This window comes from Ursus americanus, chromosome 17 (genome assembly GCF_024610735.1).
Source record: "Ursus americanus isolate L20-20 chromosome 17, mUrsAme1.1.p, whole genome shotgun sequence".
NCBI lineage: Eukaryota > Metazoa > Chordata > Mammalia > Carnivora > Ursidae > Ursus > Ursus americanus.
The window spans coordinates 48,131,612-48,149,138 of record NC_142143.1 but is presented as its reverse complement, the minus strand read 5'-3'; the positions used below and the strand labels follow the sequence as shown (position 1 = coordinate 48,149,138).

The 17,527-nt window shown below is 41.6% G+C and overlaps 1 protein-coding gene across 4 annotated transcripts in view; it reads right to left on the bottom strand.

Moving 5' to 3' along the window:
* Positions 1-17,527, bottom strand: part of GRIP1 (glutamate receptor interacting protein 1) — a 650,209-nt gene that overhangs the window by 80,701 nt on the left and 551,981 nt on the right. For 3 of the 4 annotated variants that reach the window (XM_045789638.2, XM_087868997.1, XM_087868998.1), the window contains exons 8-11: positions 16,302-16,449; positions 14,223-14,392; positions 8,282-8,437; positions 7,441-7,593 (exon numbers count right to left, since the gene is read on the bottom strand). In XM_045789638.2, the coding sequence (XP_045645594.2) occupies positions 7,441-7,593; positions 8,282-8,437; positions 14,223-14,392; positions 16,302-16,449 (627 nt within the window). The remainder of the gene's footprint in view (positions 1-7,440; positions 7,594-8,281; positions 8,438-14,222; positions 14,393-16,301; positions 16,450-17,527) is intronic. The other variant, XM_087868996.1, reaches the window with a different exon arrangement.

Below are 17,527 nucleotides of genomic sequence, written 5' to 3'. Positions count from 1 at the left end.
ACATTTCCCCCTCCTTCAAATGAAAGTGAGTAAGGGATGCCTTTGTATTCCAAATAAAATCAGAGCTACTGAAGGTACTGAGGTAGGAAGAGGAAACCCTAGAGGAGGCTTCCCCATCCCTCAGGTGTGAATCTGGGGAACCCAGTTTGAAAGCTATCATCTTCACCCTTTTACTGGCGTCATTTCCCTCCACACTCCACTTGGACCCCTGGTGACCACTTTAATGAGGCATCTTCTGCAATCAGAGATGCTTAAACCTCATGACATTTTCTATACTCTAATACACTTTACTCTTTGATAATGCCTGCTCGACTCCACTGCTCTTAACTAAGTTTGCTGAAAGGTGCTAGAGAAAGTCACTATGAATTCACACAGTTCTCTATGGAGCTCTGGAATCTTCCATTATGTAATATTTGATTTCTCATAGGATCTGTCTCAAACATTTCTACCATCAGAAGGATCAAATTTTACTCCTTATTTCTTTTCCTTCCTTGACAAGAGTTCCTTAAAAACATTCTTTTCAACCTTGATTTCTCTGTATCATTATCTGTTCTCACTTCCTTTTTCTTCTGCTTCAGGAGGATGTATCCTTCTTTCCATTTCAGGGCCAGCTCCTCCTTTCTGATACAAACTGTTTCCACTCCCTGTGATTTTGTGCCATAAAAACTTTTCTCTGGCTTTTTCCAACTTTCCTGCTCACTCTCCTAGCTTTCTGACCTCTCCCTATAGGTTTGTACTGATTCCAAAATTGCTTAAAACTTGGCCTCTCCCTTCACCCTTTACTGAATCTACTCTCACTGATGACTTCCTGATTGCCAAAATCAATGGCCTCATCTGCTCTAACTACCCTGCAGCAACTGGCTCTGGGAACCATCCTTTTCTTTCTGAAATTACTCTCTTGGTTTCAGTGAAGCTTTGTTCTTAGTTTCTGGCTTTTTTCAGCCCCTTTCAGTTCCTTTGCCTCCTCAGCACTGCAAACATAGAGTTGCCCATGGTTCTTTTCTTAGCTTTCTCTCCTCTCCTCTCCCTCATTCACTTCTCATACCTCTGTAATATGACCTCTGCACTTATCTTCTCAAATCTAACACTCCATTTTCTCCCAAGCTCCAGTGATGAATTTCCTGACTTGGATATCCCATCCACAAGAATGTCTCATTGACTCCTCAAACTCAACATTTAAAAAATTGAGTTAATCATCTTCTCTTTTTCATTCCCGCTACTGTATCTATGAATAGGACCATCATGCTTCTACTCCACCAGGCTTGAAATCTCCCAGTAGCCTTTGACTCCCAACATCCCCATTGTCTCAAATTCAATCAACTGCTAAGTCCTTTCAAGATGACCACTGAAATATAACTTCTACATAATCTCTTTTCCCTTCTTACCATTAATGCTTCAGGCTTTTATTATTTTTATTTCAAATATTTGAACATGCATCCTTCTGGTCCTTCCGTGCCCACATGTTTCACATATTATTGCCAGATTAACTTTTTCTTCACCAGGAGGCCCCCAGTTTATCTACTCTCTGCAGTAGGGCCTCCCCATTGCTAATACAGATCACTAGATAGACTTAGAACCTGTGTCCTTGCCTCTTGTCTTATGCTAACAGCCTCCAAATTGCTGCCAGAGTGGGCTTTTCTCATATTCGAAGGTCATCCCCCAATTTAGAATCTTTCAGTGCCTTCCTGTTTCCTGTAGAATAACATCTTCAATGCTGGCAGAGCTCACAGGACCCTTCCTAAATTCGTGTTCTTGTGCCTATCCAGTCTCAAGCTCCTCGATGCTCCCTCCATGTGCCATGTGCTGCAGCCCTGCTTTCATCCCTCTGCCCCTCCCCTGGGTTTTCAATGTCCCTTTCCCTGCCTTATCCAGGTAGAGTTAGGTACTCACTTTTTTTTTTTTTTTTACATTTCCACCTTTCTAACACACGGTCCTATTTCAGCATTTATCAGGTTCTTATTTGCTTGCTTTTCTCTCCCCTTGACCCTGAGTTCTTGAAGGACTGGGACCCAGATCTTTTCCTCTTTGAAATCCCAATGCCTGGAACATTCAAAGAACACTAAATAAACAAAGAAAAAATTGGGTCTTGTGATATTATCCACACTTTCCTTTTCGGAACCAACATCTCAGGTAGGTTCTGCTGACTTAAGGAACTGGAAGTTGTTCCTCAGGCCCCAATATCTCTACCATGTGGTTCATTCCAACATTGTAGCTGACATGGTGGGGGATGGTGAGATGGATCCTTTGTCTAGGAGGAGGAAGGAAAATCACCTTCTTCTTAAGAAGCACCATCTTTGTTCTCACAACAGGATTCATATTGAAGAGATTAAAGTAGCCTGCAGTAGGGGGTGAAGTCAGCTTCCAACCCTGAACTTTTTACAGGCCTGCAATTCCAAGATCTGACACCTGGGCTATCCCATATTGATTCAGATCACACTTTCTAGTGTGTCTTTGTTGATGTCAACTGTACTTTGGCTGTTATTCAGATCACACATTCTCTTATTGGTGGCACACAACCACTAGAGGTAGTTAGTAACGATCTGGAGAGCTGTGTTTCTTTCCAGTCTGTTCTCATTGCAGGCAGGAACATCATAGTAGAACATCACCTATTGGCAGATTACTTCCATTCTATCCTCTAGTGATGATTTTTGAATTTCAATAGGAATACTTTATTTTCTGTGAATTTTTCTATAGGTTCACATTAATATGTATTTTTTTTCCATTTGAGATCTTGGTTTGGTATTGATTTTTGGATTACTTAGTTGGAGTTAATAGCCATTTCTGAACCTTATGTCAGCTGATTGGCATTTCCACTAAGAGAATTAAGAAGAAACGGGTCAATCATAATAGGAAGGATTAGGCTGGATATAGTAAAGACCTTCTCAAAGGAGAGACTTGCTACATTATTGGAACAGTTAGACAAGATAGTTGAGACACTGAAGTCTCTGGTAGGTTTTGGAAATAGAAATAAGTGCTCACTGTGGGCATCATTAAATTTGTAAGCTTCATCCGAAGGCAAATCGAGGCAATAGAAATTGCTAGGACGTTTAATTTAGGATTAAAAATGTTAAACGTTGGTTCTATAATTATATAAATTTATAATGTCTCTAATAAACATAGGATTATATTAAATAGTCTAGGTTTTTATAATAAACTCTGAAAGTCCTCTGATATACTGAAATCTGTTCTTTGGAACAGTAAAATTTCATTTGAAATTGTAGGTACTGATCGCTCACACATATTAAAGTCTTGCAAATTATTACCAGATATGAAAAAGATAAATTGTAAATTTAAAGATGATGAGCCAGGAGAAAAAACAACCAATATTACTTGGAGGAAAAAAAGATGAGCTTGATTATTCTGCTTCATTAATGTGGCCGACCAGCAGAAGAAAATAAAGGTGATTTATTATGAATTATAACCCCGTAGTTTAAATATTTGTATGATGGATTCTCTCTCTAGTAGCAGATACTCCGGCAAGGTACTGGCTCCGGCCTGAAGCGTGCCCATTTCTACGCACAGGTGAAGAAGGGACTGGCTGAGCTGCTGACATAATGTGCGTGCAGACTGCTAACTGCGGTGTGCAAGGCTGTGTTCCAGCTTTGCACCTGCTCGGTCCTGTTCCTGCTCACACTTGGAGGGTTCTGTTCACAACCCTTCAGGTGTGCAGGAAATGACCCTGGGCGTTTGTCACTTTCTTGTCTTTCCTAGCGTAAGTCAGGGAGGAAAACTGATGACGACCTGTTAGCTTCTGAAATTTACAAATCTGCCGAATGTTTTCACTTAGAAGTCTGTGAGGTTTACTGTCAAACAGGAAAAGCATTTAAAAAGTATCCAGAGCAACAGACCACCAAAGTTCATGAATATACTGTGTTTATCACTATTTGATCCCGCAGCTCAAGACCTCTAGCTCACCAACGTGTTCCCATCAGAGCGGGCCTGCTGTGGAACCAGCACGCTGTGCATCACGGCATCCAGTTCTCCAAATGAGGGTGGGCTGGGGGGTAGCTCGGAAGCCGTCTCCTGGAGGGCTCCCTGCATGCTCACTCCTAAAAGCTTACCATTAGCTGCCTTTGGCTTCCGTCCTTTTCTCAGGGGTCGGTGGCAGGGACAGAAGTTGTTAGGCTTCTTCATTCCCTTCCTTTCGGCTCTTTCCAGTGTTGGCCTCCCTGCTGGTAAGTGGTGATGGCACAAGAGGCAAAGACTGTTCTGGGAATGTGATCTAGCTTGCACGCTTGGCTCTGTTCAGGCAGACTGCGAACAGACAGAGTCTACACTGGCTCTGTGTGCGGAAGCAGGAAGCAGGGGGAATGAACCAGGTCCACCGCTCAGTCATGCTGCCATCACGGGGCACGGGGATGATAAGGTTCTGGAAAAAGCCTTGACCTCTGGGGCAGAAACAGGGACAGCCCAGGCAGTGGGGCAAAGGTCAGTAAGATTCCAAAAGAGGTGACGAGAGGGTTCCCTCTGTGACATGGCCCTGCCACCCTCCCAGGGCTTTGTGACACTCCTCCTAGCCCAGTGCTGGGATACTCATCATTCTTCCTGTGAAGGGAACACGGCACTTTCCTATTTTAATTCTTGTCACGTGTAGCTACAGACTTCCTGTATTTTCCCCTTTGGTCAATGATACAGAATGTTTTAATATTTATGGGAGAAGATTTAATTCTTTTCTGGCCTGTCTTTCTCTACTAGAAACATATGTGGGAATTTTTTGTTTTGCAAGCTCTGACCTCACCTCATCACCAATACAGCATAGAGGCTTTTTATTATATTTGTTGTGACTGCCATGATTCACCATCCATACAAATGGCCTGGTTGCCATAGAAACGTAAGTATTAGAAAGGGGGCAGGAAATGGTGGCATAGAATAAAGACATCAATAAAGTGGTGGAAGTAAAGCATGGTACAGTGAGAGCGTAATAAAACTTTTATTATCCGTTATTTGGGAAAACCTTTACATCTAATGTGACCATACCAAGAAGCAAGGAAGGAGGGGGGGGGGGAGGGAGGCAGGGAGGGAGGGAGAGAGAGGGAGAGAAGAGAAACTACAACAAAAACAAAACAAAACAAAAAAACCCCAAAAATTTCATTCCTTTTTTCCTGACTTTGGAATACTATCATTCTTTTTATAGGTCTCTTTGGAGTAAGAATCAAAGTTTTGGACCTTATTGTTTGGTTACAGTATAAAATGTCTGATCTCTTGAGACCCATTTAGAAACATTCTGGTAGGTATATGGCGAGTGATGGTCTAGTGGCTAATGTCTCCAGCAGACACAAAGAGCTTGAAATTTCTTGAGCCAGGTTTCCGTTTCTGTTTCTACTATGATGGACCATCACTTGCTGATTCAAAACAGAATTTATGAGTTGGTTTTCGGTGTCAGTAACAGCCTGGCCTCAGCTTTGTTTCCTGCTACAAAATTCAAGCGATGTAAATATTACGCTGAGATAGCCAAACATATTACCACTCATTTGTAGCCACTCATGTCTTTACTCAACGTAGTGAGTCTTACCTAACACAAACAAATATTTAGCCACTGAAGCAGAAGTACAAACATTAGTGAATTTGTTTTAATTGCTCTTCCCTGCTGAGGGCTGTGAGCCTGTTGCTGTCCGTGAGGGATGCCGCACATGGAGATATTATATATAAAAAATTTCATATACAGAAATACACCACAAACCCTTAAGGTTCATATGGAAGACTCAAAACCAGTGTATTAAGCCAAAGTAACCACTGTGAAAAATGCCTAAATTTGAGAACACTGTCAATAGATTTTCACACATGACAATTTAGATCCAAGAAATAATAACTAACACTTAAACTATTCTAATGGCTAACAGTTAAACCGTGTTGACCATTTACCAGGTGTTCTAGCATATATATACATATATATATATATATATATATATATATATATATATATATATGCTAGATATATAATTATAGTACTTATTTCATTGGGTAATTGTGAAAATTATATATGAAATAATACATACATATATATGTGTATAATATGAATATACATATATATGTATATGTAGTTAGCATATAATATTATTATCATACACACAATATATATTTAATCAAATATAATACATATATATTCTCATCATAGCCTGGAGTGTATTTCTTGTCCCATATGTCCCTTTTGGTGGCAAGAATATATATATATTCTCTCATATAATCTTCACAATCACCCAATGAAGTAAGCACTAGAATTAATCCCCATTTTGTAGGTAAGGAAGCCAAGGCATAGAGAACTTCAATGACTTGCTCACGGTCCTACAGGAATGATACTGCGATGAGAACACAGGCAGTCTGGTTTCCAAGTCTATGCTCATCGCCATTCACTCTACTGCCTTCAACTAGTTTCTTCCAAGAGGGAATAGCTTACTTTAGTGTCAGCTAAGAAACATATGAGACTCTACAAGCTGTTTATTCTCATTTTAACTAGACTTGATCTTCCTTCTCTTTTCCTAATTTCAAATTTACTGTCATGTACATATACTAAAGATGACAAGACCCCTTATATTTGAAGGGATATGCAAGTCAAGATCACGAATTTACCACAGTGGTGATCCTATCTTTTGCAATGATTTTCTTTGTAAGGAAACGGTCAGCTTCCTACAACACAAAGAGACCGTTTCCCAGTGTGGGTGATGGCTGGTCTCCTACACCGATGGTGGCCTGATGGGTCCACTTGTGAGGATGAATCTCTGGCAAACAAGCTGAAGAGACAATAGGTCCAAACATCCCTTCTCATCAGAACATTCTTTCTTCACTTCCAGCCTTGAAGTATCTGGGTTTCATTTTATTTAGGTAACTTATGGGTATTCCTTATTTTATTTTGACCATAAGCACAGGGAGAGAGCCCATCTTCTTTGAGGTTCTCTATAGGAATCATAATTACAGCCCCCAAAGGGGACAGATAGGTCAAGAAATACTCACACCTCTCTGGACTACGATTAAATCTCATTGGAAAGATAACTGATTAAATTTACAATCATATTAAACAAATGCATGGGATTCTTATATTTATCAGAAGGGGGTCATAGTTTACAGAAAATTGCTTTAGCGTGAGAACGAAATTAAGAACAAATGTTTCATGTCCGAAGCTACCCAAAATAGAAGGAAAGAGTCTTGAAGGAAAGAAAAATCACCTCTTTGGTTATTTTCTCAAATCAAAAAAGCAAGAAAAATTTCAGAGACAAATCTGTAGGCAAAGGCAGTGTGAACTAACAAATTCAGTCTGAAAATGTATTCCGCGCAATCACTACCATAGAGATAACAGGTATCATTTCCTTGAGCTTTGGCAGAGAACTGTGAGCTTCTTAGCCTCCACACCTGATCTTTCAAGCACCGTAAAACATGCTTGCCACTGACGCCAAGAGGCCCACGTGCTTTCCCCAGGCCAGAGACAATGGTTACCGTTTCACTTACGTGAGCTTTTGAAGTCTTTCTTTTTCAGTCTCCTCCTCATCATGGTTCCACGAGGGCTAGTAGAGTAGAGGCTTCGAGGTAAAGTCCCCATGTTCAGGGAACTCAGGCTGTATGCACTCATGGAGGTAGGAGAGAAGGAGGACACCAAAGCTGCTGTAAGAGAGTAGATACTTGGCACAGAGCGTTCTCGGGGAAGGTGTGAGCCTGCTACCCTTGCCAACCAGCAATGATCCAGAAAGACACATAGGTCACACAGCAACGGAAGAACCCCAACCAGACAGAGAGCGGGTCTTGGAGGCCATGGAGATAGCGCTTCAGAATCTCCGAGTTCCAAGAGCCTACAACTGCCCGAGGAGCACCACAGTCCTCGGGAGCACAATGCAACACAGAGACGCTCTCTGCACATTGCTTTAGACACACACAAAAATAAGCATTAAAACGAGTTTCCCCATAAACGACAACTCCATGCAGCAGGTACATGGGCTCATTTTCATAGATACATTCTGACATGAATTCCACAAGCGGTGCCAAATACACAAGGAAGAGCTGAGAACACTGTAGTCTACATGATCTTTGGAATCGTTATCTCAGGACCACATACAAAGCATTCTGAACAGTGACATCCTTCCCTAAGGACAAACGCTTTCTGACGGGAAAAAAAAGAAAGACTCAGATGTCAGAAATGATAAGTTGCTACTACAAAAAAAAAAAAAAAAAGAAAGAAAGAAAGAAAAAAAAAAGCACATAACACTCATGAAGCCGAATATGGTATGAATTAGATGAAGAAGAGGCAGAATATCATTTCAATAAAAGAGCAGGAGGAGAAAGTCTGGAACATTACGAGGGCTGTTTGGAGGAGGCGCTTTCGGGCCCGCCAGGGCTGGCGTTCTGCAATGGTCAGGGTGGGGCATATAAGGGCGATGGCAGGTGTGAAGGCGGCAGTGGTTGCTGGCCCAGGAATCCCACATAAGTTGCCTGTCGCTCCTCTGAATTTTCACTGCCCACATGAAGTGATGATGAGAAATAAGAAAAACAAACAAACAAACAAAGAACCAAAAAAAAAAAAAAAGGAAAAAGTAACTGAATTGTACAAATAAAAAGAGTAACAAAAAATGAAAGCTGCTTGCAAAAAAAAAAAAAATCTACTGGCTTTGCCCTTTCTTAGTGGTCAGCAAAATACATGATTAACCTCAGGACGGAAGCCTTTCATCTTCCCAAGAATAATGCATGTCTTTCCCCAGCCCATTTTTTCTCCTTTTAAAATGACTATCCAATCAGTTTCTAATCTCCCCCTGTGCTTCGCAGCAGAGATTAAAAACATTTTTTTAAAAAAACTTAAAAGTCAACCCCATAAAGATCTATGGCATACAACTAGTAATTAAAGATTTGCACATCTTGGCCAGTTAGTAGCACTGGTTTTGAGAAAAAGAAAAGAAGGAACAATAAATCACATTGGCTCATAATTCAAGTGGTTTACCAGTCACACACCACAATTTACTGTTCTGACATTTTAATTACACTCTGATCCATCACTTGGACTTGATTTTTCTTAACCTCCCCGCAAAAAAAACAACCCCCCCAAAAAAACCCATTCTCAATTATCTATCAATATCAGAATCTTTTTTGTATCCTCATAAGGAGAAAATAAAAGTCTCAATATATTTTATACTTGTTTGTAATTTTGAAAAAAAATATGTTTACATTTGAAAGAGTGAGTTAATTCCCACAAGATTTCACATATTCTTATATTTGAAGATGCTGTAACGTTTTAATAAGGCTTATTCAAAATTTTTCTGTCCCCTTTATTGAAAAAAATGTATACTGTGTTTCCATTCTAATTTCAACATTATTTAGATTTTATTTTTTACCCAGTGTTCTCAAAGAGGGGCAATGTTATGTTTGTTACTATGACTGATAAGAGATTTTTCATTGAACAATCTTAAAGAGTTAAAAATAACACAGGAACTCACATCTCCCTTTAGTGTCACGATTCTAAAGTAAGATGCCTAATGTGTGAATTATTTAACATGTATTCGTGTAGAGGGTCAAATCCTCTGTGAGTATGTAAAGGAGGCTCATCTCGATAAGGGCTTCCGTTGTACCGTCTGTGATATCGGCATCGTCAGCCACCTGACAGCCTTTCTGCAGCGAGACCGCTCCTGGAACCAAAGCCCCAGCAGGGAAGAGTACTGAGGGCTGCGGCCGACCCGGCTCAGTTCTGGCCACGGCCCTGCCTCTCTATAGGACCCTGGCCAGGTACTCAGCCTCCCTAAGCCTCAGTTTCCTCACAGGTCAAGTGGAGATGGCGAAAGCATCTCCCCTGCAGGGCAATTGTGAGAATGATGCACGCGGTGCCTCACACAATAGAAACAAACGCGCTCTTCCTACTAATATTGATTCTGCCCCCTTTCTATCTCCTTGCCTACACATAAAGCATCTTTTAAAGGAAAAAGACCTATCTCTCACTCAACAAATTTCACTCACTGGACACTTAGGTTGGGGGACTCTCTCCGGAAACCGCAGAACACTTGCATAGGCACCGCAATTTTATATCTCTAAGCCCTCTGACCCTTTCCATATGTCCCGCCGCTGTTTCTAGTTGGGGTTCTGTCTCCCTGTCCACTATTCTAGTATCAAGCCATTATCTACCTGACCCCTGCGACACCTGTGGACTTGGCTTCCCGATTCTTCTACTACATACCTTCTTCCCAGTGTGTGTAAGACAGGGTAATCTCTTAAATATACAAGGTAGATCATGTCACTCCCATTTAAGCTGTTTCAATGAGTTACAGTTACAAGGAGAATCAAATGTGGCTCCTACTTCTCTCTCTGGCTTTACCCCATCACTCTTCCCACCAGGTTGGTCTTACAGCCATTCTCAGAACAAGCCAGGCTCCTTCCTGCCTCAGGACATTTGCCCTTGCTACTCTTTCTGCCTCACCTATCCTCCTCCCAGTTGCCTGCAGGGTCGGCTCCTTCCTATCACCTCCTCAGAGACAGTGCTCTGACCTCCCGGGCTGCAGAGCTGCCCTATCCCACGCTATCCCATTACTACTCTCTATTCTTCATAGCACTATTACAGTCTGAAATGGCTTTAATTATTTAACATACTTTAAATATTTGTCTCTCTATACTGGAATTCCATGAGAATAGGAATCGACTTTGCTTGTCTTGCTCGCTAGACATATGGTAGCAGCTAGAACAGTGCCTGGTCCATAGTGACGGGTGAATACATAAATGCATAAGTGAATAGGAATCAGCTGGAGTGCACCCGTCCACACCACAGCAGCATCTTCCTTGTGATAAAGAGTGTTGCGGGGGAAGTTCATCATGGATTCTCCTTCCCCATCCTCCTTCTGTTTGGGGGAGTGCAAGAAGACTTCTTAGCAAGATGCCATCACTGCTGGGTCTGGCCAATTCACACCAACAGCCGCTCTTTCTAGTGAACTTCTTACATAGTATTGTCTGTGTTTCCAATGAAGGCACAGTGTGTTGAATGGACTTTAGAATTCTACACTCACTTTTTGACCCAGCTCTTTAAGGAGGACTTTGAAAATTACTGGGCATTTTTTATGACTATAGCTCCCAATTAACAAATCAGTAAGAAAGATATATTGACCACTATTGGGTGCCCAGCCCTGTGCCAATTGTCACAGGTAGATTAAGTGTAGGTCATAACCTTTACCTTGACTTTGAGCTGTTCTTGATGACTAAATCTTCATACATATGAAATAGTAAGGGACAAAAATGACATAAGATAATGCATGAAATTGTATGCCATGCATAATGAATGCAAAAGGTGTTCAACAAATAATGTAGGCCAGGGAGCACAGCTACTGCCTACTTGGAACGTACACTCCAAGTCTATTCGGTTTTATGGTGGTGCACTTGATACTCCTATGCTCATTAGGCAAGTGTTTCACGAGTTCAAAGATAAGATGTTACACTTTGCAAAAAACATTTCTATACATTCTCCCATTTAATGGTCCCAGGAATAACAGCCAACTTTCACTGAGGACTTGCTATGCAACACGCATTGTGCTAAATGCTTCTTCATGGCTTATCCTAGATAATTCTCAACATACACTCAGGAGGCAGGTATTGCTGTTATTATTATGCCCATCTTACAGATAAAGAAACTGAGGAAGAGAAAAGTTGGGTAGCTTGCTTAAGGTCCCAAGTGGTGGAGCCAGAATGAAGTCTGGAAGTCTGATTCAAGGGTCCCTGCCTTCCGCCACCACACACTGCCTCTTCCTGGGGTGTTGTTCCTGGATTTGATACAGATACATGCACAGCGAGCTAAAAATAAAATGCTTTTTACATCTTCCATGATGGCATCACTGTTGGAGTCTTACGATGTAGCTGACATGGAGGGGACTTTTGTCTGTTCTCTCACTGTACCTCCTGCCCTGTCCTCGATGTCTACCCGGCTGCTTTTGTGGTTGCTTCTGGAGTTCACAAATGGAAGGTCCTCCAGGCACTGAATGCACTGAACCTCACGACTCTACTCCCATGTTCTCTTCCAAAGTTTCATTAACTTCCATCACGATTATGTCTCCCAAAGACCCTCAGTGGGAACAATTTCTAACCTTCTTGGAAACTCATCCTTGTTGGCATTTTTAGTGCTATTTCTCAGCAAAAGGCGCAGTTAATCTCATTCCTAGCTGATGTGCCCCTTTCTTTATTTCTCTGAAAACACCGTGGTGGTGAACGCCTTTGTTGAAAAGCAAAATTTGGGAAATGTATCACCATCCATCTTGGGATGAGAGACACGCTGTTCAGGCATCAGAATTCCTGAAAAAAAAAATAACTAGAACTTTCTGGGGGAAAAAAGGGTAAAACTATGCAAAACCACTCTACCACATTAAAAAAACAGAAGTTTGAGAATTATAAACACCATAAAATTTGGGGGGTATTTTTTCCCCCTTCTTAACTGTGATATAATTATATTTTGGGCCAATAATTTTGTTCTCTTGGAAATGCAAGTCTGATTGTAATGTAAAATGTACGGAGATGCCTTTAGGCTAGATAAGAAAGCTGGTGCTCGACTGTCAGCCAAAGTAGATGATAAGGTGGGAAGTGGAAGCTAGACTTACTTCAGTAACCAGCCCCTCGTTCCACCCCGCTGAAAAATCACAATGACATCAGGTTTTCCGTAGTGAAAAAAAAATTTGTTCTTGGTCTCCATGCGTCTTAGCATATAGACTCACCCTCTCAAATTGTCTTGACAGGTAAAAATATTCAATATTTTATGAGCTGGAAACTATTCGGACTACTTATGATCTGTACACAGGGCCCGTAAAGAGGGGAAAACGGGGCTGCTCAAGACAATGACATTTTGCAAGGGTCCGTCCGTCGTTCGGATTCTCTGACAGCAGAATTTACCAAGGCGAAGCTCACGCTGAGAAAGCACTACTCTGTGTGCGTTCTTAGACCCACAGCGCTCCAGATCCAGGGACGACTCAAGCCTAATTTAGAAGACACTTGGTTTTAGAAATCTCTCGCCTCTGCCAGAGTGCCCCGTGGGGTCTCCTGAGCGAAACGGGGCGCATTCCCATGAACCCTTTACTGTTTCTAGTCAAGGAGGCAGAGTTTCCTTCCGTAACCTGCCTCTAGCGCTACCCTTCTCTGCTCCATTGTGTCAAATTAAAATCTGATAAAGGTAATGCTGTACTAGAGAGATTTTCACTAGCTCCAGGGCTAAGCTCCATTTAATTAAAAAAGGTTGCATCCAGCTGACTCATTCAGTATGAAAATGATCTGGTCCCTCTTTTTTTTCTTTTTCCCAAACTGTGGCAAAGTGCGGTGTGTTTCCGAAGGTGGGAGACACAAAAGACAAACGATCTCCTCACAAGCAAAATTTCAATTCCAGAGAAAATTGTTCTTTCTCTAAAAATACAAAAAACCGCTCATTTCCAGTAGGGCCCCCCTGACAGCACTGGTGAAGCTTCAAGGAATCCATTTCAAGGAAGAAAAAAGGAGGGCACTTGGCGTGAGGGGAGAGGGAGGGGAGTTGAAACAAAGACTCCACTAGAGCGTCTTTCTTCCTGTGATTTGGGGTTCCAAGTCCTTTATCTTATACCAAGTTTTGTTTAAAGATGTCTAAGTGGAGGTATATAAACACTTAGCAAACACTTCTGTGAGTTTCCACACAGTGAAAATGTGGGTCCCCTCAGCTGACAGCCATTATTGAATAAAGGTGGTCAAATATCCTGATACTCCCAGGAAAGATACTTGGTCACAGAGCTAGTTCTCCATCCTAAGGAAAAAGCTATTCTGGCAAATAGACAAAATATAGAGAAAGTCAACTTTTCCTATGACTGTTCTTTTTTCCCCCAAATATTTGAAGGGTCTGCCATTAATACTCACTTCATAATTATTTTTAAGAAAGTGAGGGTTTTACAATTTGCCTTTATTGTCCTTCAAGTAGAGTGGAAATTCAATATGCATAAGAAGAAGTCAAATTATTTCCCTTCTCTCCACAATTTGCACCAAAGCCTTTTAAAAAAAATCAAATAATACAAGCCTGAAAATTCTGTTTCAAACAATGTTTCTTTCCTCAATTTTGAGGTCTCAAATAAATTATGTTTGGCTTGGGGGTTCAGGGACGGGGGGAGGATCTGGAAGATGAAGAAAAGCAAACAAAGGTAACCTGGTGCTTTGAAAGATATGATAAAGCAGAAGTAGACTCTGTCTTTCTGCCTCTGACTCTGCTGGAGAGGCCGTAACGAGGCCGTAACTGCTAGGGGAAGATAGAGTTTTATCAGGACGGATCCTCTCACCGTGGTCAGGTCCCTTCAGGGCCAGGCGGGTCTGATGATGGGGAAGAATCTCAAGCTTGACCTGGTCGGTGGTGTTTGCCAGGAACTGGGTGGCCTCAGCTAGCGTACAGTACTCCATGCTCGTTCCGTCGATGGACAGGATGTGGTCTCCCACGTGCAGGGCACCACATCTGCAGAAAGGGAAAGGAGAAATACTCAGCAGGATGAGTGCCTTCCTCTTTGGAATGACTTCCACGTCCTTTGTAGTTAACATTTCACACAGTTTCAATTTACTTAAAAAAGGAAAAGTTTGAGTGTTACAGGAAATACCATCGTCAAATGTTAAGTACCTTGCGTATGAATAAAAATGGAGAAAATACAGAAAAACTCAAGGAAATGTTTTTCTCTTGTGCTTCTTAAAAATATATATGTATTATTTTGGGGTGGCGGTGCCAAACGTTGAAGGGAAGTGAGTGGGAGGGAAGAGAAGAACAGGATAATTTCTCCCCTTGGCTTTTTTTTTTTTTCCTATGACTTTTTTCTTTGTTGGTTTTTATATCTATAAATATGAGCTGATAAATATTCAGAAGGTCAAGATGTGACTCATGTAATTGGAATGGGATCATTTACAACTATTTTATGTGTGAATGGGAATAACTGGGGGAGATTCAGCTAATGCTGTTTCAGAATCCCTCACACTGCCAAATCACCGGTGCTTTATTATTATATTTTATTGTGTTATTCTGGACTTAAACATCAATTAGTACAAAAGCTCTCGATGGCGATGGAAATTATGCAGGAGTCAAAAGAGTCAAAAAGGAGGCCTGCGTGGTGAGTGAAGGGGAAAGCTGGTGGGGGGGAGGGGCTAGCTGCTGTATCTTGCTGAACTCAAGAGACTGGGTACTGGATGAGTGGAGAAAAGCAAACACAGCAGTCAGCATCCCGACATACCAGTCAAGTGGACAGCTCCTTAAACTGGTTACCCCCTGTGGAATGGGAGAAAAACAGGGAGAAAATTAAAGCATCCTGCACCATTGAACTGGAGAACACCCCTGGATCAATGGCCGTCAATGGTAAAGGACCGAATGTAGGGTAGGACCACAGTGGAGCTGTAGACTGACCACTATAGGGGTTGCTGTGGGTTACTGCATCAGAGTGGGGGGTCTCCCACGTGGGGCGAGGGCATATGGAAAAGAGGCTGGAAACATGCAGGGGAGGCTGGGCCTCTCTGAGTGTATTGAGCAATTTCCATAGTGGGAATTGTCTCCTTCTCAAGACAAAAAAGCATGGCAAGTCATCCCTTCCACCTAAAAATAAAATTCCATGCGGATGCACTTGGAGAGCTTCCGTGACAGAAGGGGGGGTTTTCTTACCAGGAGCTGGGAAATAATTTATTAGGTGGTGAGGTAGTCTTTTTGCTCCCCCCACCCTTCTTACCTTTTAAGTCTAAAATAGGAATTAGGAAAAAGAATTCAGGAAAAAGGACTTCTGTTTTTATTGTGTCCTAGGCATGAATGCCGTTTTCAGGGGCCCTTGAAGACTGTGAAGCCCTAAGATTAACATTCTACGACAGTGTAAGACCTTTCTTTAAAGACTGCATTATTTCAAAAATACTGTTTTACTCATTTAAGAAAAAAGAATGAGATTTTTATAAGATTTTGGCAAGATTTAATTGTTAACAGTTCAGGAAAACGTATGACTTCTCTAAAAGGAGCACATTAAAGATATGCTTAGCTACCCTACACCAAAACCAATCTACCACTCTAGAACATGGTAGGGAAACTTGTTCAGTTGCTTCACTTTCTTTTTTTCCTATTTCTAAAGGCCACACCAAACATCAGGACGAGGCAACATGACATTATGGGGTGGCTGATAAGGTAGGTGAATTTTTAAGCCCTAGAACTGTAACTTGTTTTCTTGATGAAACTTGTATAAACGGATAGGAGAGCTGTTTTTTTAATCATGTATGTATGTGTCTGAATGCATGTGTACATGTGTATTACATATGTGCATGTATATACATATAGAAATACATATATATATATATATTTTTTAACACTCATGCAGTTTTGAAAAGTAGGCACTTCCTACAACACCCACCTGTCTGCAATACTTGCAGATTTGATTTTGTCTATGACAATGACCTGTTTGTTACAGCACATCGAGGTAGTTAGGGCAACCCCAAGGCTGGCACCAGGAGTTTTGGCAACTTCAACTAGCAGTGGCCCGGATGCTGTTGCCACAGAATCTATGGAAGAACAAATTTCAGAAAACAAAACAAAATAAAATCAATAAGTAAACAGACACATGAAAAACGTAGAGAATGTTCAGTCTGATGTTGGTCTGTTAATGTTATCGCTGAAACTCACGTTTCCCTCCAGGGAACATCCCCCCAGCCAGCAGTAATTTCTTAGGGCACCTTTTAGGACACCTGTTCTTTTTTTTTTTTAAATAATAATTTTTTATTATGTTATGTTAGTCACCATACAGTATATCCTTAGTTTTTGATGCAATGTTCCATGATTCATTATTTGCGTATAACACCCAGTGCACCATGCAATATGTGCCCTCCTTAATACCCATCACTGGCCTATACCAATCCCCCACTCCCCTCCCCTCTGAAGCCCTGTTTGTTTCCCAGAGTCCATAGTCTCTCATGGTTCATTCCCCCTTCTGTTTACCCCTCTTTCAATAATCAAATCAAAAAATGGGCAGAAGATATGAACAGACACTTTTCCAATGAAGACATACAAATGGCTAACAGTCACATGAAAAAATGTTCAAAATCATTAGCCATCAGGGAAATTCAAATCAAAACCACATTGAGATACGCCAGTTAGAATGGCAAAAATTGACAAGGCAAGAAACAACAAATGTTTGAGAGGATGTGGAGGAGAGGAAGGGGATCCCTCTTACACTGTTGGTGGGAATGCAAGTTGGTACAGCCACTTTGGAAAGCACTGTGGAGGTCCCTTAAAAAGTTAAAAATAGAGCTACCCTATGACCCAGCAATTGCACTACTGGGTATTTACCCCAAAGATACAGACGTAGTGAAGAGAAGGGCCATATGCACCCCAATGTTCATAGCATTGTCCACAATAGCTAAATTGTAGCAGGAGCTGAGATGCCCTTCAACAGATGACTGGATTAAGAAGATGTGTTCCAGGGGCGCCTGGGCGGCACAGCGGTTAAGCGTCTGCCTTTGGCTCAGGGCGTGATCCCGGCGTTATGGGATAGAGCCCCACATCAGGCTCCTCCGCTATGAGCCTGCTTCTTCCTCTCCCACTCCCCCTGCTTGTGTTCCCTCTCTCGCTGGCTGTCTCTAT